Here is a 24,334-nt window from a genome sequence, read left to right as displayed (position 1 = left end):
CTGTGCTGAAAGCTCAGAATCTGGAGCCTGCTTTAGATTCTGTGTCTCCCTCTCTCTGCTTCTCCCCAGCTTATACTCTCTCTCTCTCTCAATAATAAATAAACTTTTAAAAATTATTTTAAAAAATAATAAAATCCATAAAAATAAATAACATTTTAAAATAAAATAAAATGACCACCTGAGAAGTGATCAATCCTTTGATCAAAAGGATGAATAACCTCTCAACATAGAAGAAATGCAAATTCTTTTAAAATAAGTAGTCTTTCCCATCTCCTCCCCAGATTCAGGGCTGGGGAAGAAGAAACCGGAATCTTCTAGCACTTGCTAATGGATTTATAAAGAGGTCCAGTCACTGTGGTCAGCAACCTGGCATTGCTGAAGAGAGACCAGACACGTTCAGTGACCGGTGGTTCTACTCCTGGAGAGAAACCTGAGAAAAATCTCAGCCAGGGACCCCAACCGGCTCACTACAATGTTGCAATGGCAACATCCTGGGGCTGGAACTGGGCTGGGTTACCAGAGACAGAAGTCCTCAAATAGCAGTGATTTAGGCCAGACGGAAGCAGCTCCCCCTCCCAGGAAAGCCCAGAGGTCAGCAGTGGAGGACTGGTAGGACGCTGCAGAGAGGCTGGGGACCGGGCTCCGTCTCTCCGTGTCCTGTGCCACCTGCACGGCTTCTTTCCCCAAGGTCTGCAGGGCTGTTCTACGTCCAGCAGCAGGAAGACAGCGAAGGAGAGGGGCTCCTGCTGCCCTCTTTGGGAAATGTTCTGCGAGGTGCGCCCCTCTCCCCCTTACACCCACCAGCCTGAACTGGCAGCTGGCTACAACGGAGGCTGGCTGTCCTCCCTCTGAAGTCTCCGTGCTTTGCTAAAAACCAGGGTCTCTGTTACCCTGGAAGGAGTAACAATGGATGCAAGGTGACAACTAATGGACTGTCACAGGGGCTGTAGTGGGGGGGTTCTGTTGGGGGGGGGGTTACAAAGACAGAAACCCTCAAGGAGACGCAAGGTGAATGTACTCCCGTTTATTTTGTTAAGGCCGAATACACAATTTTAACGTGTCCAAACGTATTAATGGACAAAATAAGATCTGAAAAAAATGAGTTATGCCATATCGTGGATTATTTCAATGTTATAGAGGCTTCTATTTTTCTCACATTGTAAGGTCAAAGGAATGCCACGTTCCAACAAAAGAAGTTTTTAGAAGGTGACATACTTTTGTCAGAATTATACCACGTATCAGTGGAAAATTAATGGCTTTATTAGTAGACAGCGCTGAGAAGTCTGGCTCATTCTGTGATGAAAATAAAACCTGGATCTCATAGGCGAAGTTGAATTCAAATCGTTTAAAAGTAATATTCAATATTCGGCAGCCGGTACAGCCTGGAATCAGCCGATGCGAACAAATGTTCGCCCACACAGAACAGAGGCCAGCCGACGTGCATAGCGGGGTGTGATGGCTGGACCTCAGCCCTACTTAGTGGCCGAAACGTGCAAGGGCAAACTAAGGAGCCAAGAGCAGAACATGTAAAATATCTAAACGACTTTTAAATAAGAAATCAAAAAGCAACAAATGATACGACAAAATAGTTCACGCACGTAACATCCAAACTGAGAATTTCTGTTCGGTGAAGGACACCCCTAAAGAATCAAGCACGAGTGCCGGTCCGCGAGCCGTCGGCAGCCGTCAGGGCAGCGCACAGAAAGGGAGCCCGCAAGGCTGCTGGGCACGTGCGAAGAAATTCCCGGAAGTGCCGGTGAGCGGATGGATGTGCGTTGAAACACGGCGCCACTTTCCTCCCCACGGGCTGGCAAAAGTTGGAAAGCAGGGCAGTAACAAGAGCTGGTGAGGATGAGGAGAAACGGGGACCCTCCAGGGGGAGGCTCCGTGGCCATTCGTGAGAAAAATTTGGTAGAACCACAGGGAAATTAACCCGTCCGCCCCGTAATCCCATCCTGGGGGCTTATGTTGGAGAACCCGCCACGCAAGCGCGGAAGGAGACCCATGAACGTATAAGATGCAGCCGAGGCCCCCTGAGGAACACCAACGAGCCCTTCGAGCGATGAATCCCACGTAGAACAAGCACCACGTATTGAGTGAGGAAAGAAACAGCACGAGATCTACAGCACGGCGCTGCCGCACGCGGCAAAAGTGTATTCAACACACACATCAGTGCGTCTTACGAGGATGCGTTTGTATTCAAAGACGCGCGATCCGCACACTCGAATGGGTGCTTAGGCTGGCATGAGCAGGGAAGAGACAGCCGTAAAACCAGAGAAGCCTTTCGTGGACTAGCATCGGGAGATCCAAACAAAAAGAGCTCGAGGTGTTCAACTATGTCTTAAACAACGTGTGTGCCTCAGGAAGGTGCCTATAAAGGGTCCTGGGGTGAGGAAGACATCCAAAGCTGAGGATCCAGTAGACCCTGTCTGCCTGGGCTTAAGTGAGCACGTGTGGGGCCTGGACCATTTATCTTCCCGCAGGCCGGGGAACCACACTCGTGTAGGTGCCTCAAACTTTACCTGCTAGCCCCCTGGGGCCACTGCTGGTCCCAGCTCCCAGACATCCCAGGCCTGGAATCCACACCCACCCCTCGTTTATTCCCACTCGCTCTAAATAGGAGCACTTGCATAAAAACATTTGCATAAAAACATTTCCAGGAAGGAAAGGGGCTCGGTGGGAGCGAGGGATACCTTCCCCGTGTCCCAGGGGGCTGCGAACGCAGCAAACCCAGTGGGCGGAGCCACAGTCCACCCAGGACGGCAAGAACAACCACACAACTAACCAAGTAACTAACGGCTTGAAACCAGGGTCAACGGGAGAGGGGGTCAAAGTTCGCTGCCAGATTTTGCTTCAGCTTAAAGATAAGCCCATACAGGGCCAAAAGGGGCAGCTGTCCTCCCCCAAGTCCAGGCGGCACGTCAAAACAGGGCGCGGGGGTTTCAGCCCCAGACCTCGATGAGGTCCCCAGATTCCATGCCCAGATCAGCGGGCAGCTCCTTGCCTGAAAGCTTTGTCCCATCAAAGAAGAAGGAGAGCTTGTGGCCTGAGAGTCCCATGGCCTCCTCGTAGCGGGACATGAGGGTCTTGAGAGGAGAATCCTGGACAGAGAAGAAAAAAATGGATGTAAGAATTCGAAAAGATGGGGTGGAGGGGAGGGGAGGGGGTGCCTGGATGGCTCAGTCAATAGAACATGTGACGCTTGCTCAAGGGGTTGAGCCTCATGTTGGGTGCAGAGGTGACTTAAAAATAAAATCTTTAACCGGGTGCCTGGGTGGCTCGGTCGGTTGAGCGTCTGACTTCGGCTCAGGTCACAGTCTCACGGTTTGTGAGTTCAAGCCCCGCATTAGGCTCTGTGCTGACAGCTTGAAGCCTGGAGCCTGCTTTGGATTTTGTGTCTCCCGCTCTCTCTGCCTCTCCTGCTCATGCTCTGTCTCTCGCTCTCTCTCTCTCTCAAAAATAAATAAGCATTAAAAAAATTAAAAAAACAAAAAAACCTCACAATTAATAAAAAATTAATAAACATTAAAAATTTTCAATTAAAAAAATCTTAAGAAAAAAAAGAATTTGAAAAGAGGGGCTGAGAACTTATAGAGATGGACAGAGGATTCAGGACAGAGAGGAAAAGGGGACAAATCAAGTCAGAGCCCACGGAGGGGAAGGTGAGTGGACAGAGAAGCTAGCACAGCTGGGTCCCTCTCTAGGGGACCGGGCCACAGAGGCTAAGGCTTAGGCTGCAGGCTCCGGGTCAGGTGGGTTCTGCAAGCCCCAAGCTCCTCACCTACCAATGGAGGCATCTGTTGCAGTGAAGAAGACAGCCCAGATCCTAGAGTGAGGATGGCCCGAGCTGCAGGCCAGGCTCTCCCACTCAGCTCATGTGTGACCTTGGGCAAGGGCCCTGGTAAGTGTGAATGTGACCATTTCCCATTTCCAGATGGGAAACAGGGCCTTTGCGGATGTAATCAGGTGAAGTCAAGGGCACAGTCGCTGAGGGTGGGCACCAGAGTCTGGCATCCTTGCAAGAAAACACACAGGCAGAGACACACAGGGAGGACACCCCGTGACAACAGAGGCAGACACTGAGGGAGGGGGCGGGCGCAGCTGCAGGCCAAGGAGTGCCCAGGACCGGTGGCCACCTCCAGGAGTCAGGAAGAAGCAAGGAGCGTTTCTGCCCGGAGCCTCAGACAGAGCACGGCCCCTGCTGAGCACTCGGCTTCGACTCCTGGCCTCTAGGACCGTGTGAGAATACGGTTGTTTTAAGCCACCTGGTTTGTGGCGTTTTGCTACAGCAGCCCCAGGAACAGACACTGCAAATTATCCCGCCTCTCTAGACCCGTGTCCCTATGTGTTAAATGAGGGCAACGACAGTGGTTTCCATGCAATGTCACCGTGAAGTTCACCAACACCCTGACTGGGAAGTTAATTATCTCTAGCATGGGGACTGTCACTCAGAAGCCTGGCACTGTTGTTCTGTTTCATTGGTTACCGTCCAAGGGTCCTTTCCATTTTAAGCAGGAGTCGGGAGACTAGAGCAGAGGTTCCCAGCACGAGGGGGAGCAAAGCTGAACAGTGGGCTCTCCCCACTCTCTAGGACGGGCAGGAACCCAAAGTGCTCGGGACTCGGGAGGAGCCACCCGCTGGTAACTGACCAGAGAGACACGGTCGGCAGAGGAAAGGGTGAGGGGCCCAGACAGCCATCTCTCCCACTCACCGGAGACAGCGAGACTTCCAGCATCTGGTGCTTCTCCTTGCCCTGCACCCGCAGCTGGAGCAGGCGGGACATCTCTGAGGTCTCCGGAGAACTTGCTAGCACCACGCAGTCTGTGGGAGGCAGGATCGGGAAGCCAGGCTTAAGGGGGGGACTGGAAGCAGGGCCCCCTCTGGGCCTTTTCCTCTATCCCCTCCCTGTGGCCAAAGCCTCCTCAAGGCTCCACCTCCCTGCCTTCCTCTCACCAATGATGTCAGCCACTCCAAGCTTTAGGGTCCTGGGAGTGGCAGTAGGGGACAGCTCTGTCTCTCCGAAGAGCAAAAGGATCCTGCTTGGGGACACCCCGAGATGGGTGGCCATGTGGTCCACCACACTCTGTAGGGGCTCCGACTGGCGAGGGGACAAGAAGCAAAGGAGGCCACCTCCTGACGTGCCCCCCCCCCCCCCCCCCCCCCACGTTTCTGGCCTTTGCTACCCGCTGAGCTTCTCAGCTGGGAGTCCCACAGATTTACCTGGCAAAATACAGAATAAAGTCACGTCCATATGGGGTTCGGGGAGGTAACACAAAGAAATGAAGCAGCCGTGGATTAGGAGGGAAAAAGGCAGGGGTGGGGAAGGCGGCAAACTGGATCTCATACGCCCCCTCTAACAGGCCAGCTGTCCCCAGCTCTGGCTGATGGGTGCCGTGTGGGAGCACAGGCCAGTGCAACTACTCCTTCCTATTTAAGAGAAGCCAGGCAACCGGTCCTTTGGATGAAATCACTCATTGAGGTGGGGGGCAATGAACACACGTCTGAAAAGCATTCTGTGTCCACGGGACAAAAAAAGTAAGACGCGCTGTCGATAAAAGCCATGGGCTGCGTGTTCGCAAGGCCTGGCTTCGCTGCTTGCCCGACACGTCGCTGCTGCTCCATAAATGGTTATTTCTGTTGTCACTCTTGTTTTGGAATTGGGCTCATCCCTACAAAAATAGTCGTTTCCACCAGGAAGCTGGGGGAGCTCAGAGTGAACGGGTGACATCTGTGACTAACACAGTTTAAAAGCAGGCACTAAGGGGCAGCACGGGGTCCGAGGGAAGGAACGGAGGAGGGGGCTACCAAGCAAAGCTTCTCAGGAGGCTTAAGTGGAGCCTTGGAGGGTGGGTGGGAAGTTTGCCGGAGAAGAGAGAGTGAGGGAAAGACAATCGAGACAAAGGGAAGAGCGAACTCAAGACATGGGTGGGGGGGAACCTGGAAGGGCACTGGCTGGATGGGGAAAGCAAGACACGGTCCCTTCTGCCCTGACACCACACTCGCCCACAGGCAGCTCCGGGGACCCCTCTCCCACAGCCCTTCAGGCACTTACCATCCTCATGGGCAACCTGACCACATCAGCCCGGCACCTGATTTTCAGTGGGAAGAGCCGGGGGCTCGATGGAAGGGTGGGACCCTCCACTAGGACCACCTCGTCCTCTTGGTTCTGGTGATCTTGGCCCTGGCGCTGCTTGGGACTCAGGCAGGAACGGAGATCTTGCAGGCGTTTGTTCACCTCCCTGGGGTGCAGGAAGGACGGTGGGTCAGCCAGGGTGGGCCACCCACCAAACCGCCCCTCTCTACCCTGGCGAGCCCCCCGCCCTTGGTACCTTAACTTCTGGAGTGCCCGAGTATGCTTCCTGCTTTTGGTTCTCGGAGGAGGCGGAGACAAAGGAGAGGTGTCTTGAAACCTACAAAGAGAAGCGAGGGCTGGGACGGAGGAAGAGGAAGGGACCCCAGTCCCATATGTCTCCTCTTGAGCTACAAGGAGGTAGCTCCTTGGTCCTGGGCACCAACGCAGGGAAGTGGATTATCAAGAGGGAACACCTTCCAGTGACATCATCCGGTGGACACGGGGAGGTAAGGTCAGAGAAAACCTGAGCCATCATTTTTATACCCACGGGACCAAAATATTAGCAAGGAAAATGTCTACTTTTTAAGGTAAATTGCTTTCCTTGGGGCGCCTGGGTGGCTCAGTCGGCTCAGCGTCCGACTTCGACTCAGGTCATGATCTCCCAGTTCGTGAGTTCGAGCCCCCCATAGGGCTGTCCGCTGTCGGCACAGAGCCCACTTCGGATCTTCTGTTCCCCTCTCTCTCTCTGCCCCTCCCCTACTTAAAATAAGCAAATAAACTTTAAAAAAATGTTTACAAAAAAACAACTTCATTCCTCCCTGAGCCTCAAGACTCCCTCCATCCCTTCTCCTTACCCTTTCACGAGCCACCCAAGGATCCTGCCCACCTCAGCCCACGCCCCCGGCTCCCCTTCTGCTCCTGGGGTCCCAGTGCCCCAGCCTCACTCACAGAAACACCTCCTTTGTCTTCTCTTCTGCCTCTCTACTCCTCAGCTTCTTCTTCCAGGGCGAATCTGGAAACGGGGCATCTTCAGCATGCGGACTGCTACAATCTGCCACATCGGCCTCTGGGAACAAAGGAGGACAAGTGGAAGGGGTAGGCTAAGAGAGGGCGGCGAGAGGCCAAGGAGAGGCAAGTCAGGGGCTTCACAAGGTCCTGAGAAAGCTGGAGACTGAGGGGTCCCAAGAAACACACACACACACACACACACACACACACAATAATGCTGGGGAAGTGCTCAAGGGGCAGGAGTCACAGGGAAATGCCTGGTGCAGAGAAAACGATGAGCGGAGGTGTCTGAACCTCATGCTAAGGCACGAGCCGGCACGGAAGTGGGGACGATCGGAAGGTGGGCCACTCCAACTAACTTATGATTAACTTAATCTCCTTTTTTGATCACATGCCGCCCACATATAAAATACACACGATCTAGGAAATATGTTATTTACTTAATACACACGTGTTCCTTGTGACACATGCACATACTACCATGTATGTGACAGGACAAACTTCAAACCAGATGTTGGCAAAGGGTGATTTTTTTTTTTTTAATTGTTCCTCTTATTTTCTTCCTGTACTGGATTGGATGGGCATAGACAGACCACGTAGGTAGGGGCAGGAGGCGGCATGGCGCAGGGAGGGAACGAGGTACGGAGCAGTACAGGCCCTCTGAGCCCATGTTTCTCAAATTTCTTCCATGTGAGCATGATTACCACATTTTGTCATATCTCTGTAATACTTAGTATCTTTTTTTAATCACTCATTTTAACTACAACTCCTTATGACAGGAAACTAGAGGTTTATTCTAGAACACAGAAGCTCTTTTTTCATTTGTTTGCCATTAACCAAAGATCATCATTAACCATATAAATAAACACTGCAAAAACAAAGCAATGATAATGCATCCTAGATCGGTGGTTCTCAACCAGAGGCAATTTTGCCTCCCAAGGGATATGTGGCAATGTCTCGAGACAATTTTTGTTGTCATGATGAGGAGGCGGAGGGAGTCGGAGTGTGTGACGCTGGCCCCTGATGGGTAGAGGTCACAATGCTGCTACACATCCTACAATGCACAGGACAGGTCCCCACAAAGAATTACTCAGTGCAAATGTCAGTAAGGTCAAGGCTGAGCAACTCTGTCCTCGATAAATGTGGCAGCCGGTAGACACATGAGATTCTGCATTTCTGCCAAGCTCCCGGGAGACACCTGGCGCACCTGGGCCTACATTTGAAGCAGCAAGGACAGAAGTACCTTTGCACGACTACGTTCCAGGTACTGTCCTAACCATACATGTAGCCCAAGAGAGGGCTCCTTATGTATACTCTCTAATTAATTCTCACCCAAATCCTCTGGCGTAGGACCACTATTACCCCTAGTTTTCTGATGCCGAAACAAGGTCGCACAGCTACGAAAAGGTAGAGCTGAGATTCAAACCCAGGCCAGCTGGTTCCTAAATCAGCTGTTGATCACCCTACCATACTTGCTGCCGGTACAGAAGGCTTGGCCCAAGGTCTGCATTTGCCCACTGGATCCCTTCCTCATTAAACTTGACTCCTATTCACTGCCTTTGGGTGGTTCGCAAAACATCACATCACTGAGGGAGGACCAGTTCTGATAAGATTCAAAGAACACCATGCTGGCTCCAGAGTGTTCCCAAGGAACTTGTTGCAGATGTACCACGATGTTACAGATTCTCAACCCCTCCTCCTCCCCTGCCCCCAGGAATACAGAATCAGAATCTCTGGAGATGGCCTAGAAATCTGGAGATTAGCACACTCTTGTGCCTATCAGGTTGGGGGAAGGGCAGTTTGACAGCCCTTTCTGTGCCTCTTGGTTAACGCTCATCTCATTTCAGGACAGAAGCTTTTGTCTGGCTAGGTTGAAGGAGTCATGCCTTTCCCTTGAGCCTCAGGAAAAATATGAACTGCAGGAGCGCCTGGGAATTTCTGGCGTCCGTGGGTGGCTCAGTCAGTTAAGCATCCGACTTTGGCTCAGGTCATGATCTCATGTTCTGTGAGTTTGAGCCCCTCATCGGGCTCTGTGCTGACAGCTCGGAGCCTGGAGCCTGCTTCGGAGTCTGTGTCTCCCTCTCCCTCTCCCTCTCCCTCTGCCCTTCCCCTGCTCACGCTCTCTCTCCCTCTTAAAAATAAATAAACATTAAAAATAATAATAATAAACCGCAGAGATGTAAACTCCAGGAAGCTTCCTCAGAGAGGCCAGCACTGGGCTCCTCTCTGGAAGTCTGCCCCTACCTTCCTCAGCTTCTGGAGGGCAGAGTTTCAGGAGGGACAGGTGATCTGGGATGAGATGAAGGCTGCTTTTCACCTGTAAAGACAAAAGTGAATCAGTCCCAAGTCCTCCCTCTACTGAAAGGGAAACAGGATGACTCATCCCGTCCTCCAGCTCTCAAGTCCAAGTCCTCTCTGGGCGAGTTAGGAGCCCAGCTTCCACAAGATCCAAATTAGAGTACCCTTACCGCTACAAGCCCTTTCCCTAAGGCATTAGTTTTTCTTTTACGCTCTTACTAGGTTGCTAGCCATCCTGCTACCTTGAAATCCTGGGGAATCCCAGCTTCCTAGCTCACCCTCCCACCAGGGGACCCAGCTTCCTGGAGTCCCCAGTCTTCTCTGAACTTCCATGACCCCAGCTTCCTGGATCCTTAGCAATGGGCCCCAACCTCAAAACCCAACATGCCCCAAATCCCAGCCCCAGGTCCTGCCAGCCCCTCTCAGAAGCATAAGGGATCCCAGCCCCTTAGCCTCTCTCTGCTTCTGACACTCCAGCTCCCGGGAATCCCAAACTCCTAACACACTCCAAACCTCTTCACCTCTCCAAACTGCAGAAACCTCAGGAACCCTGCATCTCTCTGCTTCCAAGGCCCCAACTCCCGCGTCCGTTTAGTCCCCCAAAACCAATCCCAGAAGCCTAATCTGAGCAGTCCCTAGACCCAGCCCTTCTGCGTTAGCCCTCCCGGGGACCGCGCTGCACCTTCCCGGAGTACACTGGAACAACCGGTGCCTCCCCCGGATCCAGCAGCAGCCGCCGCCGCCGCCTGACCGGGGCCCGCGGGGCTCCGGCGGGCGGGGCGTCCGCCCCTTCGCTGTCACTGTCGCTGTCGTCCCGGGGGGCAGCCGGCACTGGGGGCTCCGGGTGAGGGACTTCGACCGAGTCCGCAGCGCTGCGCGTTGTTGCGACCTCCAGGATATCTTCGTCGCTGTCGCTGACCAAGTCCACAAACACCGAGTCCAGGGTGGGCCGGCCTGGAGACCGAGGGACGCGAGGACGCCGGCCCCGGCCGCCCCGGGACCCGCGAGCCCCTCGGCCGACACCGCCGCCCCGGGATCGGCGGCCCCGTTTCCTCACCGGCTCCGCCATGGCACACACCAGCCGACCACAGTCCACCGCCTCTAGACGCCTCGCCCGGCCCCCTTCAGCGACCTGCGCTCCTCATTGGGTAAACCGCCTGCTAGTTAACACCTCTCCCTGCCCACACCCCCTGGCTCCTCCTCCCCGCCTTCTCATTGGTCGCTACATCCGCCCATCATGCATCCACCACTGAAACCAAGGCGCCAAAGATTCCAATCAGCCTCGGCGCAATCAGCGTGGCTTTCGATTCGTTCCGGCTCGCCCATTGGTCGTCTGCCTCTCTTCCTGACCTGCCCACTCCAGGCCCGCCCATTAAATCGACGCGTGTTCCTGGTTGGTGAGCGAGCGGGGCATCCTGGGAATTGTAGTCCTCAAGCCCTCCGACTACAAAGTGAAGGGAGACGGCCTCCGAATTTTTAGAAACCGCGGAACCAAGCTTTAGTCCTCTCCATTATCGCCGTTATCGTTTCCCGCAACTACGTTGTGGGCTAATTCCACTCATCGCCACCCCGACACACGCGCCCCTGCTCCGTGCAGAACCCACCCGGTACACACCCCGGCCCAGCACTGCAACGCCACTCAACTCTGAACCACCTCCCACATCACACATATCACACATACCCTCCCTCACACCCGACGGCCCCCACAGACGGGCTTCACGCGCAATGTTAACACAACACACGCCCTCGCGCAACACCCGTCCGCAGCACACACCTAAGCACAACACGCCTCGAAAACAACACCTGGTGGGACAAATCCAAGTGAAAAATGAGAGGCTTGATTCTCCCTGTTGAAAAGAAGGGGTGTGACTTCCCTCTCTCCCACGTTTGTTTCAGAATTTCTTTCTTCGTCCTTGTAAAATGATTGTACATCTCTATTGTGGTTAAATAAGCCTCTTGCAATTCTCAAAACTCAGGACTCCCGGGAGCTGAAAGCCATCTTTTTGAAATGCAAACCTCCCCTAGCGATAGATGATAGATCGAGATCTCCCAGTTCCTGGGAGAGGGATTAACAGCCTCACTTTGGTGGGGGCCTTGCTATGATATACTAAACTACCTCAGGTCAGTAATAGGCGAGAAGCTTGTTTCTCCCCTGGATATAAGCCAATAAACCATAATAAAGTTAGGATGAACTAGACAGGACTAAAGACGGTGGATTTTGAAATTTTTACCTTGAAAACAGGATAAGGGGTTGTACCTGCTTGGCTACCTGTAGAATTGCTTGTGTGAAACTGAAGGAAAACAACAACAACAAAAACACCTTATTCAAAATGAAGTTGGGGGACATCTGGCCAGCTTAGCGGGTAGAGCACGTGACTCTCCGTCTCCACGTCCTGAGTTCAAGCCCCACGGTTGGTCGTAGAACTTGATGTGGGGCCACCAGCCTACAGGTCAAGAAAAGAATTCTTGAGATATTCTGGGTGCAAAGAGGTGCTTTATTATAGCAGGGGACAAGACCCTTGGGCAGGAAGAGCTGCACTTTTGCTGTGTGAAGCTGGTGGTTATATGCTTAATGCTCAAGAGGGAGGGGACATCCAAGTATTAGATCATAAATGTTTTCTTTGAATTTCTACTCATAAACCTCTCAAGATTTCTCTTATCATTCAGTTCGATGTTAACTATGGGTAGGTTGTACAGGCAGTCATGAGACCCTTTAAGAATGTAGCAGCCATGGGACACCTGGGTGGTTCAGTCAGTTAAGCTTCTAAGTCTTGATTTCGGCTCAGGTCATAATCTAACGGTTCATGAGTCCGAGCCCAGCATGGGGCTACTTGCCGACAGTGTGGAGCCTGCTTAGGATTCTCTCTCTCCCTCTCTCTCTCTCTCTCCCTCTCTCTCTCTCTCTCTGCCCCTTCCCAGGTCACGTGTGTGCTCACTCACGCTCTCTCTCAAAATAAATAAACTAAAAAAAAAAAAAAAAAAAAAAAAAGAATATAGCAGCCAGCACGTATTTGAGCCTCATCAGAATTATGTAGGCTTTGGATCAGCCTTCCGGGCTAAAGGTGAACATTTTCTGTTTTATCCCTCATCAGAGCTTACAAAAAAAAAAAAAAAAAATGAAGTTGGGAAGCCAGAGGGGGGGAGCTCTCATATCCTACCACTCCTTACAGCCTTTTCCAGAACCAACAAGAGACTTAAGTTGTATTTGCAAGAGGCAAGAGCCTACCCAGCAGGAGATTTTCTCCTCACCCAGCAGGAGCCCGGGTCAATGTGAGACTGGCACAACTCAGCCAATGAGAAGCCCCTATGCTTGGAACCCCCAGTTCAGTCCAATGGACTCTGTTTATAACAGCCATTCTCCCAAGGCCCCCTCTTTTCCTCTATAAAGCAGCGGTTCCTCTCCAGCCTTACCTATAATTTTGTCAGAGCTTACAAGTCTTAAGTAGTATTTCTCTGCTATTCCTGAATAAACCTATTTCTGCTGGGAAAAAATAACTGACACTGTTACTCTCATTTTTAATTTATTTTTTCAGACCGAGAGAGAGAATGAGCACGAGGGAGGGGTGAGAGACAGAGGAAGTGGGGGAGAGAAAATCACAAGCAGGTTCCACATTCAGTGTATAGCCCAACACAGGGCTTGCTCCCATGACCCTGAGATCATGACCATCGCCAAAATCAAGAGTCAGATGAGCGCCCTTAACAGTTTTATTCTTTTAAAAAAAAATTTTTTTTTTTAATGTTTATTTTTGAGAGAGACAGAGACAGAATGCGAGTGGGTTGGGGCAGAGAGAGACGGAGGCACAGAATCCAAAGCAGGCTCCAGGCTCCGAGCTGTCGGCACAGAGCCTGACGCGGGGCTCGAACTCACGAGCTGTGAGATCATGACCTGAGCCGAAGTCGGGCGCTCACCCGACGGAGCCCCCCGGGGGCCCCAACGGTTTTATTCTTAAGGTTAACACCTGTAATGTACATACCATTCTGGTTTAATGCTTCCAGTAATAAAGTCTGTTTTCTGTCTCTATCACCTGGGTGGGGGGTTTCTGCGTTGGAAGAAGAGTTTTGTTTTTTTCACACCAACACACCCACCGACAGCATCATGCGCCTCGGAAGCTACATATGCTCCACACATCTACCTTACTGGCAACTCCTGGATCATGCGACACTTCACACCTCCCACATCACCTCCAACCGTATGGCCCCTGACGCCTCACCCGCGCCACACCTCACACACAGTACAGACACAAACACACACCCAGCAGGTGGTGCTGTCTACCAGGGGACAAAGGCACCTCGGACCCAGTAGCCGGGACTCCAAGGACCTCGCAGTCCCAGGAGATCTTCAGCCATTCTTGGTAGCCAGGCTGAGGGCACAGAGATTGCACCAGAAACCCTTCGGCCAGCCTCGAGCCCCACCTCGAGAGCCACTGCAAACTAGGGAGGCAGAGGGTAGCCCTGAGGACCTGGAACTTCCCTCAAGCCTCCTTCTTCTCAAACCTTGTTCAAGAGCTAGAAGTGGTCCAGCCCCTGCCAAAAAACTGGGTCCTGTGGATATGGAGAAGCTTTGGAGTGTGACCTCCTCCTGGGCAAGGCCCTACACCAGAGGAAGCCCCCGTGAAAACGATCTTGGTGCCCTCTGGCTCCGGGCACACGGTAGGCCCCTAATAAATGCCGAATCATAATAAACTAATATTCAGCGTGCTTGCTATATCACCGTCATGAGCTTTACATCTAAGACACATTAAGGTAGGTAAAATCACCCCTATTTTACAGACCTCCGAACCACAGCACAGAGCTTGCGTCACACAGCTAGAGAGGGGTGAGCTAGGGTGCAAACCCAGATAGTCTGACACTTTAAAAAAAGAGGAGGGGGGCCGCCTGGGTGGCTCAGTCTGTTGGGTGTCCCATTCTTGCTTTGGGCTCAGGTCATGATCTCACGGTTCCTGAGTTCCAGCCTCCCGTCAGGCTCTGTGCTGACAGCGTAGAGCCTGCTTGGGATTCTCTGTCTCGCTCCCTCTCTGCCCCTCCCCTGCTCTATTTCTCTCTCTCTAAAATAAATGAATGAACTTAAAACAAAAACAGATAGTCCAGGGGTGCCTGGGTGGCTAAGCCGGTTAAGCATCTGAAATTGATTTCAGCTCAGGTCACGATCTCAAGGTTCATGAGTTCAAGCCCCGCGTCGGGCTCTGCACTGAGCATGGAGACTGCTTGGGATTCACTCTCTCTCCCTCTCTCTCTGGCCCTCCCTTGCTTGCGCTCACTCTTTCTCTCTCTCTCTCTCTCTCTCAAAATAAATAAAATACACATTTAAAAAGTTAAAAAAAAGAAAAAAGACCAGATGGTCTAATTCTGGAGCACTGGGCTAGAAGTGGCACTCCTCTGTTTCCCAACTTCTGTCCACACTTCCCAGGAGTGGCTCCAGCCTGTGCGCTCTGAATCTCAGGGCTTCCTGCGTTGTCCCTTCACTCCTCCTTCCCCACTTATTTCTGGAGCTCCTGATCTTTGCCGTCTCCCGGCTAGGCACCAGGGGCACAAAGAAGACCCCGGCATGGATTTGCCCTCAAGAAGGCAGGATGTTTTTACCCGGAGTCACGTGCTCGAATGCTTCAGGCACAGGCAGGAAAGTTCAATGGACTGAAGCGGGTGGATGAAAGGTAATAGGGAAGGGTGGGGATTATGGCGATTTGGAGAGCTTCCTTTGACTGAAGGGTAAGGTGGGTGTTTGAATGCTGAGCTAGATCTGGATTTCTTATTCTTGCATTTTTTTTCTTTGCCACAGAAACTCCATTCCAGAATGGAAACCCAGGTAACGCTGGAGGTACATATCCCACCTCCCACACTCCAAACATATACTATGCAAGATACAGGAAGTTTGCTTTTATTTTGAAGATTTTGTTTTTAATTTTTTTAATGTTTATTTTTGAGAAAGCATGAGCAGGGAAGGGACAGAGAGAGACGGAGACAGAGAATCCAAAGCAGGCTCTGCCCTATCAGCGCAAAGCCCAGTGTGGGGCTCGAACTCACGAACTATGAGATCATGACCTGAGCTGATGTCAGACACTCACCCGACTGAGCCACGCAGGCACCCCTAAATATTTTATTTTTAAGTAATCTCTACATCCGACATGGGGCTCAAACTTACAACTCCGTAATCAAGAGCTGCGTCCTCTACTGACTAAGCCAGCCAGGCACCCCTCTTCTTTTTTTTTTTTAATTAAAAAAAATTATTTATTAAAAAAATTTAATGTTTATTCATTTTTTAAGAGACAGAGAGAGACAAAGCACAAGCAGGGGAGGGGCAGAGAGAGGGAGACACAGAATCTGAAGCTGGCTCCAGGTTCTGAGCTATCAGCACAGAGCCTAACGTGGGGCTCAAACTCACGAACTGCGAAATCATGACCTGAGCTGAAGTTGGCCACTTAACCAACTGAACCACCCAGGCGCCCCTAAAAAAATTTTTTTAGATGTTTATTTTTGAGAAAGACAGAGTGTGAGCTGGGTGGGTCAGAGAGAGAGGGCGAGACACAGAATCCAAAGCAGGCTCCAGGCTCTGAGCTGTCAGCACAGAGCCTGACTTGGGGCTCGAACTAATGAACCATGAGATCATGACCTGAGCCAAAGTCAGATGCTCAAGTGACTGAACCACCAAGGCACGCCTTCTTCTTCTTTTTAAAATAGATATCTGAGCTCAACAGCAACACAATCTTCCTGGTGCTAGAAATAAAGAAGGAAATCAAAGCCACAATGCTGAGAGGTGGCTGAAGTCTAGCACTCCACGGGGACACCGAGATCCCTAGGATTGGGGTTTTCATACCCACATGGGGACAGAGGTCAAGCTGAGGCCCCAGGGACAGCAGAGAAAGGAAACTCAGTGGCTTGCCCAAAACCAGGAGCTGAGAAAGGGCTGGGCACAGAAGACAGAAAAAAAATCCACCCACGGGCTCTGGGATGCAGAATGGAAGCAAGTCACCCAACAGACAGTGGAGGGAAAAAGTCACTGCTGGCCCCCCGGCAGTGGGGCCCAGGAAGCTCAGGAGAAACATGAAGAAGTCAAAGAGACCTTGACATCACCACGGGGAAATTCAACCCAGTATACAGATAATGGTAACCACACCATGCCCCCTCCCTAATGCTATTAGACAGTCGGGGAAACTGAGGGTCCCTGGACTTAAGTAAGTTACCTAAGGTCAGTTAGCAGGAAGTATTTAATTTCTCCATGACTCAGGCTTCCCAGGTGTAAACAGAATAATTTTAGCGTCCCTCCCTCAAAGGATTGTTGTAAGGATAAAATGAGATGCTATTTGTAAAGCACTTATTAGCACAATGCATGGCACAGAATAGTGTTAACACACAGAAAGTAAGTTGTAAAGGTTCAGAGATAAAGAAGGAAGACGGTCTCGAAATAACAGGGCATTGCGAAGAAAAAAATGGGTACATTAAGCGAAATTCTGGCAATAAAGTGTGTAAGGACTGAAAACTCTAGTCAGTCTTCTATAGCACATTGAACCTTCTGGAGCAGGAGAGGGACTGGGTCTCCAGTCTGGCACGGGGCTCCTCTGTCTCCCTCTCTGTCCCTCCCCCACTTGTGTGCCCGTGTGTGTGCGCACAGGAGCACACGCTCTCTCAAAAATAAATAAACGTTAAAAAAAATACTTTTAAGGATTAAATAGTTAACTGGTGTTGGAACGTAGGAGATGCTCAGTAAATTTTTTTTTATGTTTATTTATTTTTGAGAGACAGAGCGTGCGTGCGGTCAGGGGAGGGTCAGAGAGAGAGGGAGCCAGGATCTGAAGTAGGCTCCAACTGTCAGCTCAGAGCCCAGTGCGGGGCTCGAACTCAGGAACCATGAGATCACACGACCTGAGCCGAAGTTGACGCTTAACCAACTGAGCCACCCGGGCCCCCCAGGAGATGCTCAGTACATGTCAGCGATGACTGCCAACTCCTGGATGGCTTTCTCTTCACTGGGCACCCCCAGCTGCTGAATGAATGGTGGCTAAACAGATGCAGGCCAAATCACAGGAGGGAAGAGGCCCCATCGTACCCAGGATGCAGCTCTCCGTCCTCTGCTGGATTCGAGAGGGGAGTACACACATCGTCACCTTCCCTCCCCCTCCCATACAAGGGCATTTACGTCATAGGATTAGAAGTCACTGAATTTATTTGGAGTAAGTAAAGGGAGCCAAAGTTTCATTGGTACACACACACACACACACACACACACACACACACGTGCGCTCACACACACAGATATACACATCCGAGTCAACGCTGCTCCAGAAGTCGACACTGTCTGCTTGGGGTCCCAGATTTCAGAATCCAGTATGGATCTCGGGGGCCTAAGGAGGCCCAGGCTATGTAGAAGAGATGGTGACGAGGAGGTTCCAGGAGCCCTTCCCCTGAACCCCAGGCCTCGGGAAACCTTTCCCCTCTCCCTCCCCGAGAACCACATCCACCCCTACTCCTCCCCCGCTTTCTCCCCCTTCCTTAGAGGGCATTTCCCAGCTCACCTGGAAGGAATCACCTAGTGTTCCAGGTGCCCATGCGGCCCCCTCCTCCCCATGCTGGTTCTGGCCCATTGGGATTGTCCATGTTCTCATAAGAGTCTGCATCTGATTAGGACCGGGAGGAGTAAGGTACAGGTGGAGACAGAGTAGACTGGGAGGGGGTAAGTCTCAGAGGACAGCAGGGACAGCAGGAGAAGCACCCACCTTCCTCATGATTAGGACCCGGCTGGGCCCGAAGGGAGCGGAGCTGGGGGGCTGCATACAGGATCCCTCTCATATCCTCGTAGGACTGGGACCCTGCGTGGGCAGGAGAGTTGGGAGGCCTAGCGCCATGCTGGGGGCTTGGGGAAGGGAAGTGCGGCCTGACATACAGAGGGAATCTGAGAGGCAGAGCAAGGTGGAAGGCTTGATCCGTGGGTACTAGGAAGGAGTGATTACGGTCAGGTATGGATTAGATTATAATCCATGTCAAGAACCCAACCGGAAGAAGTCAAAGTCAGAGTCACAGTGAGGAGGAGGTTGTAGAGACAACTGGGGTCAAAGCTGCCGTTTGCGCTGGGGCTGCAGTGAGGTGGAGGTCAAAATCCAGGCTGGAATCGGATTGGGATCAGAGCTGATGTTCACAGTTGGGGATGGGGTAAATACTGGGATCAGGATTGGGGTGGAGGTTAAGGTTAGGAGTCCATCTAAGACCAGGATTAGGCCCGGGGTCGGAGTCAAGGTCAAGGTTGAGTGTGGAGTCAGCGCTGAGGCCAAGTCAACCCCATCTGGGCAAGGCAGGAGGGTCCCTAGCCATTTCTCACCAAGAGAGGTTGCCTCCCTGCTGGGATCCCAGGCAGACCCATGGGGGCTCAGGAAGTCTAGAGAAGGAAGAAGGAAGTTATTCCTGCTGGCCTCCAGGTCACCCCCCACACACCCACACCCACATTACCCTGACCATCCTCACACATGCCTGCTGTCCTGGCGACTGGCTCAGCCAGCTCTTCATCCTCATTCTCATAAGACTCGGCTGCTGCAGGAAAAAAAGAGAACTCCAGAGACCACTCCTGCCCTGTAGGGGCGCCACAGCCCTCTGGGTCCTCCCAAGTCGCTGAGGCCCCGCAAGGACCCCAACTGACCGCTGGAGAAGGAGTCTTCATCCCCGGGACCCAAGGCGTCGTCCTCAGGGTTCTCATAGCCGCTGCCATCTGGTGGAGAAGGAAGGGGGTCCAGCGAGGGCCCAGAGCCCGCCGCTGAGGAGGTGGGGCAGCCGCGGGGAGCGCAGTCTTACCCTGGGAGAGTTGGTCCTGCCCGAGGTTGGAGTCATTCTCGTAGAACTCGGAGCCCTCCTCACTGTCCGGCTCCTCATAGGCTTCCCCTTCCTCTTCTTCTGGGCCTGGGGTTTGGGGACACAAGTGGGAACCGAGTCACAGCCCCCGCCCCCCCCCCTTCAGGCCCCAGTCCACTCTTCCTGACACAGACCGCTCCCACACGCTCCACGTGGGGACCCCTGCCCAGCCCCGCAATCACCTGCTGGTGGCGGGCTCCGGGGCCCCGCGGCTCCGACCTCCTGTACGTCGCTGCGCGGGTTTCCGTACGACTGGACGGCGGCCCCCAGGCCTGCAGCCCACCTTAGGGCGCGTCCTGGCGGGAGGAACGTTGTAACGGGGCGGGAGAAAAGAGATGGGGGCGGTCAAGGCTAAGGGTCTGCGAGGCTGGGCAAAGGAGAGGAAGCTGCGGGCTCGGCGGGGCACTGGAGGCTGTGCCAGCTGGGGGCGTGGCCTACGTCTCCCGGGAGGTGCGGCTCTCGGAACTGGACCTCGGGGCCCGCGTCCTGGGGGCGGGGCTATTAGCCCTGGGGTACGGCCACGGCGCTAGGGGCGGGGCTCCGATCTGGGCGGGACCCCGCGCCCGGGGGCGGGCTTTTTCCTGAAGGCGGCGCTCGGAGCTCGGGAAGGCCGGGCCCTCAGGGGATTGGAGTGACCGGGGAAAATGGGTGGGGTTCTAGCTTGGAGTCAGAGAGTGGGCGGTGCCTCCTACCCGTCCCAGAGGTGGGCGTGGGAAGGGAGAGCACGTTCCCGTACTGATTCTGGGACCCGCTTCCCGGGGAAGGCGTCACTTTGAAGAACCTGGCGAAGGAAGAGGAGTTGCACAGTGAGGCCAGGCCCTTGGAAGATAAGATGTAGCCACTTGTGTTTAGCTCCTGTGTTCTGGCACAGCCTATTGAGGGGTTTGGGATCACTCCAAGGAGGTCTTCACAGAGGAGGTAGCTTTGGAGCTGGGCTTTGAAGCTTGGGCAGTATTTCAGCGGTAGAGAAGGGGGAAAGACATGCTGAGCAGAGGAAACAGTAAGTGCAAAGCATAAAGCAAAAGTGCAGGAATGGGAGACTGCGGGTGCGCTCGCATCGTTACCTTCTGGTGGGATCGGTCATTCGCTTTCTTTTCTTCCTGAGGATCAGGGCTGGTGGGAGTTAAGAGGAGTGATCAGAGGAGGCAGGGTGAAGTTTGGCGGGGCACCGGGGAGGCCACTTGGGTCCATGGAGGGGATGGGACTTCAAAATCCAAGGGGCCCGGTAACTTTGGAGGGCGGTTAGAGGAGTTGGGGACAGGACTGGAGGCCTGTGGGGAAGGTATGCGAGGGGAGAAAGATGGTTGGTTGTCAGACTGGCCAGTGTTGGCTGTCCTGAGGAAGATGGGGTGGGTTAGGCAGATGGGCTGGGGGACATGACTCACCTCTTCGAAGATGAACAAAGCTCACCAGGGACCCCAGGCAGATGATCAGATAAAGTAATGGCACAACGGGGACTTTCCAGCCACCAGCCTCCAGCAGCCAGTGTCTTACTGATAGGGAGAAGCAGGTATGAGATGAGGGCCCCAGGCTGGCATCCTGCCTCCCAGCCTCGGGACCTCAAAGGACCGTAAATCTTGGGAACATGAGCAAGACACAGGTCCTCAAAATCACAAGCTACAAGGAGAGCTCTTCTCCCTCCCTCTGAGGTCACAGACTGTGCCCCAGAGCCTGACATGGGGCCTGGGGCAGTATCTATTGAACAAACCATGACTATAGTTAGACTCTATGTTAGGATTAAGGGGAGCATGTTAAGGACAGTCATTTTCAAAGTGAAGGACAGAGTCAAGTTCACAGGGTCAGAGGTGGGAAGCCACAGTGTGATGGGAGTGAAAGTTGAGGCTGAGTTTGAGAACTGTGGTTGGGGTACCACAGGAGGATTGTATTAAGGGGGACAGAATGGGCAGAGCACTTGTGACTGGGTTGATGGATGGGTGAGGAAAAGGAAAGATACCCAGGTTCCTGGCTCTGGCCTGTGGGCAGGTGGTAGTGCCCTTCACTTACACAGGGACACCCAAAAGACTACACTCCAGGAAGATGTGGGGTTTGGCTTTGTGTCTTTTGAGCCTGCAGTGTCTATGGAACATCGAATGGCAGTTCCAGGAAATGGCTGGGTGTGAGGTGTATGGAAACCGGAATCGAGTCACTAAGGCACGGTGGCCTAAGGACCCATGGGAGGAGAGGAGGGAAACAGGAAGAATGGGTAGACCAGGACGAGAGGGTGCTGACGGTGTAAGAAGAGGCCTCAGAGCTCCAACGGTGAGGATTGGGGAGGAAGGAGGACCCTGTCAAAGCTTGTGGGAAGGAGCAACCAGTAGGAGGAGACGACCCAGAAAAGTCGTGACTTGGAAACAAGGGAGGACGGGAGATGGAATCAGTGTTCAGTATGGAAGCTGGGGTTTGGGATGAGCCTGGCACTAGCTCTCAGGTTGGGGCGCCAAGGTCGACTGGCTTCCAGTTCTTCCCAGTAGCCCCACACGGGTGCCCCACAATTGGGAGAAACTCTACCTGACTGGGCAGTGACCTTCAGCTGCATCTCGATGGTCATGTTGCCATGGTAACAATGATAGGTGCCAGCGTCTCGAGCGGTGGCCTGGGGCAGCAACAGAACAGCCCCTCCCCTGAGGGTGTCTAGGACCCACATCTCTCTGACCGGGGCATCCTCCCTCAGGTTTAAGTGCAGCAATGAGATGTTATGCTTCTTGGGGCGCACGAGGGTCCAGGAGATGGGGCCTCTGGCCACGGAGGCAGGGGGCACCTCACAGGGCAGCCAGAATGTGGAGCCAGGGGCCACGGTGAGGTCTGGGGCAGGGAGAGCCAAGGCTAGGAAAGTGTAATCCTTGGGGTCTCCTCCCTGCACACCCTCCGGTTCCCAATCGCCATCCCGCCTCCCTGGCACCCCCGCTTCCTGGCATCTCCCCAGCACCTTACCTTGGTTGAGGCTCTGGTTCAGACTGCCCCTGGGCGAGGCACATTCAGGGTCTGTCTCCCAGATCTCAGGGTGGCCTTTGGCCCACACGTACAGCTGGGAGCTTGTGGGGTAACCAGAAGAGGGCTTGGGGCCCTCTGAGGACCTGTTCCCCAGGCCACAGCCTGGGTCATTTAGGTATGAAGCATTCCAGCGGAACAGCTCCCCTGGGAAAAGACCCAGAACCAGATACAGACACATCCAGGAGAGGAAGAGAGACAGAGAGGGACAAAGACCCAGAGAGATCCAGAGAGAGAAATGGAACTCAGAGACAGACAAGAGTGAAAGACATCTGGAACAGCTCAGGGTGGAAGTCACGAAGCCACAGGAGTTTTTAGGAGCCACCTAAAACTAGCTGCGTGCCTGTCCCGCAGACCCTCCGACCCCTCCCTGCAAATCTGTCTTCACTGCCGGACCATCCTCCATCCGTGGGGCCTCCCTCTTCTCATCCACCCCTCCCTGCCCTAGCCCAGACCTCACCGCTGCCCTCCACGCTGACTGTCCAGCCAGACTGCCAGGCCTGCTCAGAAGGGGGCCCCAGCTGGCACACGTAGAAGCCCCCCATCTGGTCAGAGACGTTGAAGATGAGGAGCTGGAGGCCCAGGGGCCCCTTCTGGATGCCCAGGCCTTGTGAACCTGGGTCCAGCTCTGACTGAGCCCCCTGAAACCAGGCCTGCTGCTCAGGGGGACCATCTGAGGGACCTTTGAGGCATGGCAGCTCAGCTTTGCCTCCCTCTGAGGAGAGAGAGAGAGAGAGAGAGAGAGGGGAACTCTTAGCCCCCTTCATTCCTCACACTGGGTGATAACCCAGCGACCCCACAAGCTGGAAGTGGATGAGCTCAGAGTCCTTCCGACCCCTCTCTGAGTTTTACGGATAATAAAATGAAGGCCCAGAGAGGATAGTTACTTGGTCAAGGGCACCCTGGCAGGCCCAAGTTTCCAGCCCCAACTCCTTCCATCTGTACCCTTTGGACGTACCTTTAGCCTCCACCAGCAGTGTTTTCTGGGGCCTGACTCCCTCAGGGGTCAGGAAGAGGAGGAAGAAGAGGAGAAGAGGAGGTGGCATGGCGGCCAGACTCCCCGGGGCACCCAGCTTGGCCGCGCGGTGGATGCTGGGGGCAGGTGGGGGCCTGGGGGGCACTGAACCATGAGTGTCTGTGGGGGCGGGCAGGCGGGCAGGCAGTTCCCCCCCCCCCACCCCCCGGGGAGGAAGGGGTGGTCACGCCTCCAGTCCCCTTCCCTTGGCACCCCTCCGGACCCACAAAACCTGTCTCTACCCTGACACACTTTTATTTTCATCCCGACACCTCGCACCATGTGAAATGAGCTTATTTGTGTATCCCTTTCTGTTCCTCCCACTAGAGTATAAGCCCTCAAGGCAGAGACTTGGTCCTGCTCACCACTGAATGCGCAGTGCCCTGGGACAGTCTTGGCACATCGCCGGCACCCAATAAATATTTGTTGAATTAAGCGGCTCCAGTTTTAGGGGCTCCCTCCTTCTCCCCCTCCCTCCTTCAACCTCAGGCTCTAAATCATTTCCCTTCACACACATACCCCATTCATTCATTCAGCCGACACGCCTTGGGCCTCCTTCCCACTCTGTACAGCTGGCCCGTCACGCGTACTTTGGGATCTGGCAGACTTGACTTTGAATCCTCCCCGTCTCCCACTTGGCTAAGTTCCTTCATTCATCTAAGCCTTAGTTTCTTTCTCCGTAAACTGGGGACAGTGATAGCACGATGAAAATCTTGTTTGTGAAGAGGCAACAGGACAGCATGCGTGCCGCATTTTTCGCCTGGCGCATAGTAGGCCCTCAGTTAGTGAGAGTCAGCATCAGCCAGCGGCCAAGGGCGGGTGCCAGGTTGCTACTGCAGTTCCCGCACAGCGGTCCTGAGAGATGACTGGTGATCAGTGCCCCTTTGCTTCCTGGGGAAGAACTTGGGAAGCCCCTGCCTGCTTCAGCTATGGAAGGAACCCATTTAGAAATAGGGAAATTGAGGCCCCCAAAGGGCAGGGTGTTGCCTGAGATCACACAGGGAGCCCTAGAACTCGGGAATCCTAACTCTTAATAAATCTGTTCTTCTGCCCCCACTCCCACCCCGTCTCTCCCCTCCTTTCCTCTTCCTCCAGCTATCTGTCTCTCTGTATACGTGGCT

General features: G+C 53.4%; 2 protein-coding genes across 7 annotated transcripts; both read right to left on the bottom strand.

The window, feature by feature from the left end:
• Nucleotides 1-1,009: 1,009 nt before the first annotated feature.
• LOC122209926 (nuclear factor of activated T cells 2 interacting protein) lies at nt 1,010-10,534 on the bottom strand. 3 transcript variants are annotated; one of them, XM_042922236.1, is made up of 9 exons: nt 10,062-10,518; nt 9,326-9,398; nt 7,022-7,139; nt 6,330-6,410; nt 6,053-6,239; nt 4,954-5,098; nt 4,712-4,821; nt 3,005-3,101; nt 1,010-2,383 (listed from the first exon to the last, which is right to left on the bottom strand). In XM_042922236.1, the coding sequence occupies exons 1-9, from the start codon at nt 10,446-10,448 to the stop codon at nt 2,331-2,333; spliced, it is 1,251 nt and encodes a 416-aa protein (XP_042778170.1). In that variant the 5' UTR covers nt 10,449-10,518; the 3' UTR covers nt 1,010-2,330. The 3 variants fall into 3 exon arrangements, with proteins under 3 accessions (XP_042778170.1, XP_042778171.1, XP_042778168.1); XM_042922237.1 differs by having other exon boundaries at nt 1,010-3,101; nt 10,437-10,534; XM_042922234.1 differs by having other exon boundaries at nt 1,010-3,101; nt 10,062-10,517.
• A 6,973-nt stretch (nt 10,535-17,507) lies between these two features.
• On the bottom strand, nt 17,508-23,266 carry CD19 (CD19 molecule). 4 transcript variants are annotated; one of them, XM_042922610.1, is made up of 15 exons: nt 23,157-23,266; nt 22,659-22,913; nt 22,142-22,345; nt 21,719-22,012; nt 20,596-20,703; nt 20,275-20,323; nt 19,903-19,991; nt 19,393-19,506; nt 19,154-19,258; nt 19,002-19,070; nt 18,836-18,895; nt 18,687-18,743; nt 18,088-18,180; nt 17,887-17,988; nt 17,508-17,730 (listed from the first exon to the last, which is right to left on the bottom strand). In XM_042922610.1, the coding sequence occupies exons 1-14, from the start codon at nt 23,242-23,244 to the stop codon at nt 17,897-17,899; spliced, it is 1,677 nt and encodes a 558-aa protein (XP_042778544.1). In that variant the 5' UTR covers nt 23,245-23,266; the 3' UTR covers nt 17,508-17,730; nt 17,887-17,896. The 4 variants fall into 4 exon arrangements, with proteins under 4 accessions (XP_042778544.1, XP_042778545.1, XP_042778546.1 ...); XM_042922611.1 differs by having other exon boundaries at nt 18,836-18,892; XM_042922612.1 differs by lacking the exon at nt 23,157-23,266 and having other exon boundaries at nt 22,142-22,740.
• Between the last annotated feature and the right edge of the window lie 1,068 nt (nt 23,267-24,334).

Source organism: Panthera leo, chromosome E3, assembly GCF_018350215.1.
Source record: "Panthera leo isolate Ple1 chromosome E3, P.leo_Ple1_pat1.1, whole genome shotgun sequence".
In the NCBI taxonomy this organism is placed as follows: domain Eukaryota; kingdom Metazoa; phylum Chordata; class Mammalia; order Carnivora; family Felidae; genus Panthera; species Panthera leo.
This window is presented reverse-complemented; position numbering and strand designations above follow the sequence as displayed.

What these genes read in the sequence shown, in the direction of transcription:
- LOC122209926 (XM_042922234.1), bottom strand. Translation starts at nt 10,448, where the DNA reads ATGGCGGAGCCGGTGAGGAAACGGGGCCGCCGATCCCGGGGCGGCGGT. An exon ending in CCCTCCAGAAGCTGAGGAAG is followed by an intron (nt 7,140 to 9,325) that starts GTAGGGGCAGAC and finishes CTTTGTTCCCAG; the next exon opens with AGGCCGATGTGGCAGATTGT. An exon ending in TGGAAGTCTCGCTGTCTCCG is followed by an intron (nt 3,102 to 4,711) that starts GTGAGTGGGAGA and finishes TTCTCTGTCCAG; the next exon opens with GATTCTCCTCTCAAGACCCT.
- CD19 (XM_042922609.1), bottom strand. Translation starts at nt 23,244, where the DNA reads ATGCCACCTCCTCTTCTCCTCTTCTTCCTCCTCTTCCTGACCCCTGAG. An exon ending in GAACCAGAGCCTCAACCAAG is followed by an intron (nt 22,013 to 22,141) that starts GTAAGGTGCTGG and finishes TCCCTGCCCCAG; the next exon opens with ACCTCACCGTGGCCCCTGGC. An exon ending in CTTTGTTCATCTTCGAAGAG is followed by an intron (nt 20,324 to 20,595) that starts GTGAGTCATGTC and finishes AACTCCCACCAG; the next exon opens with CCCTGATCCTCAGGAAGAAA.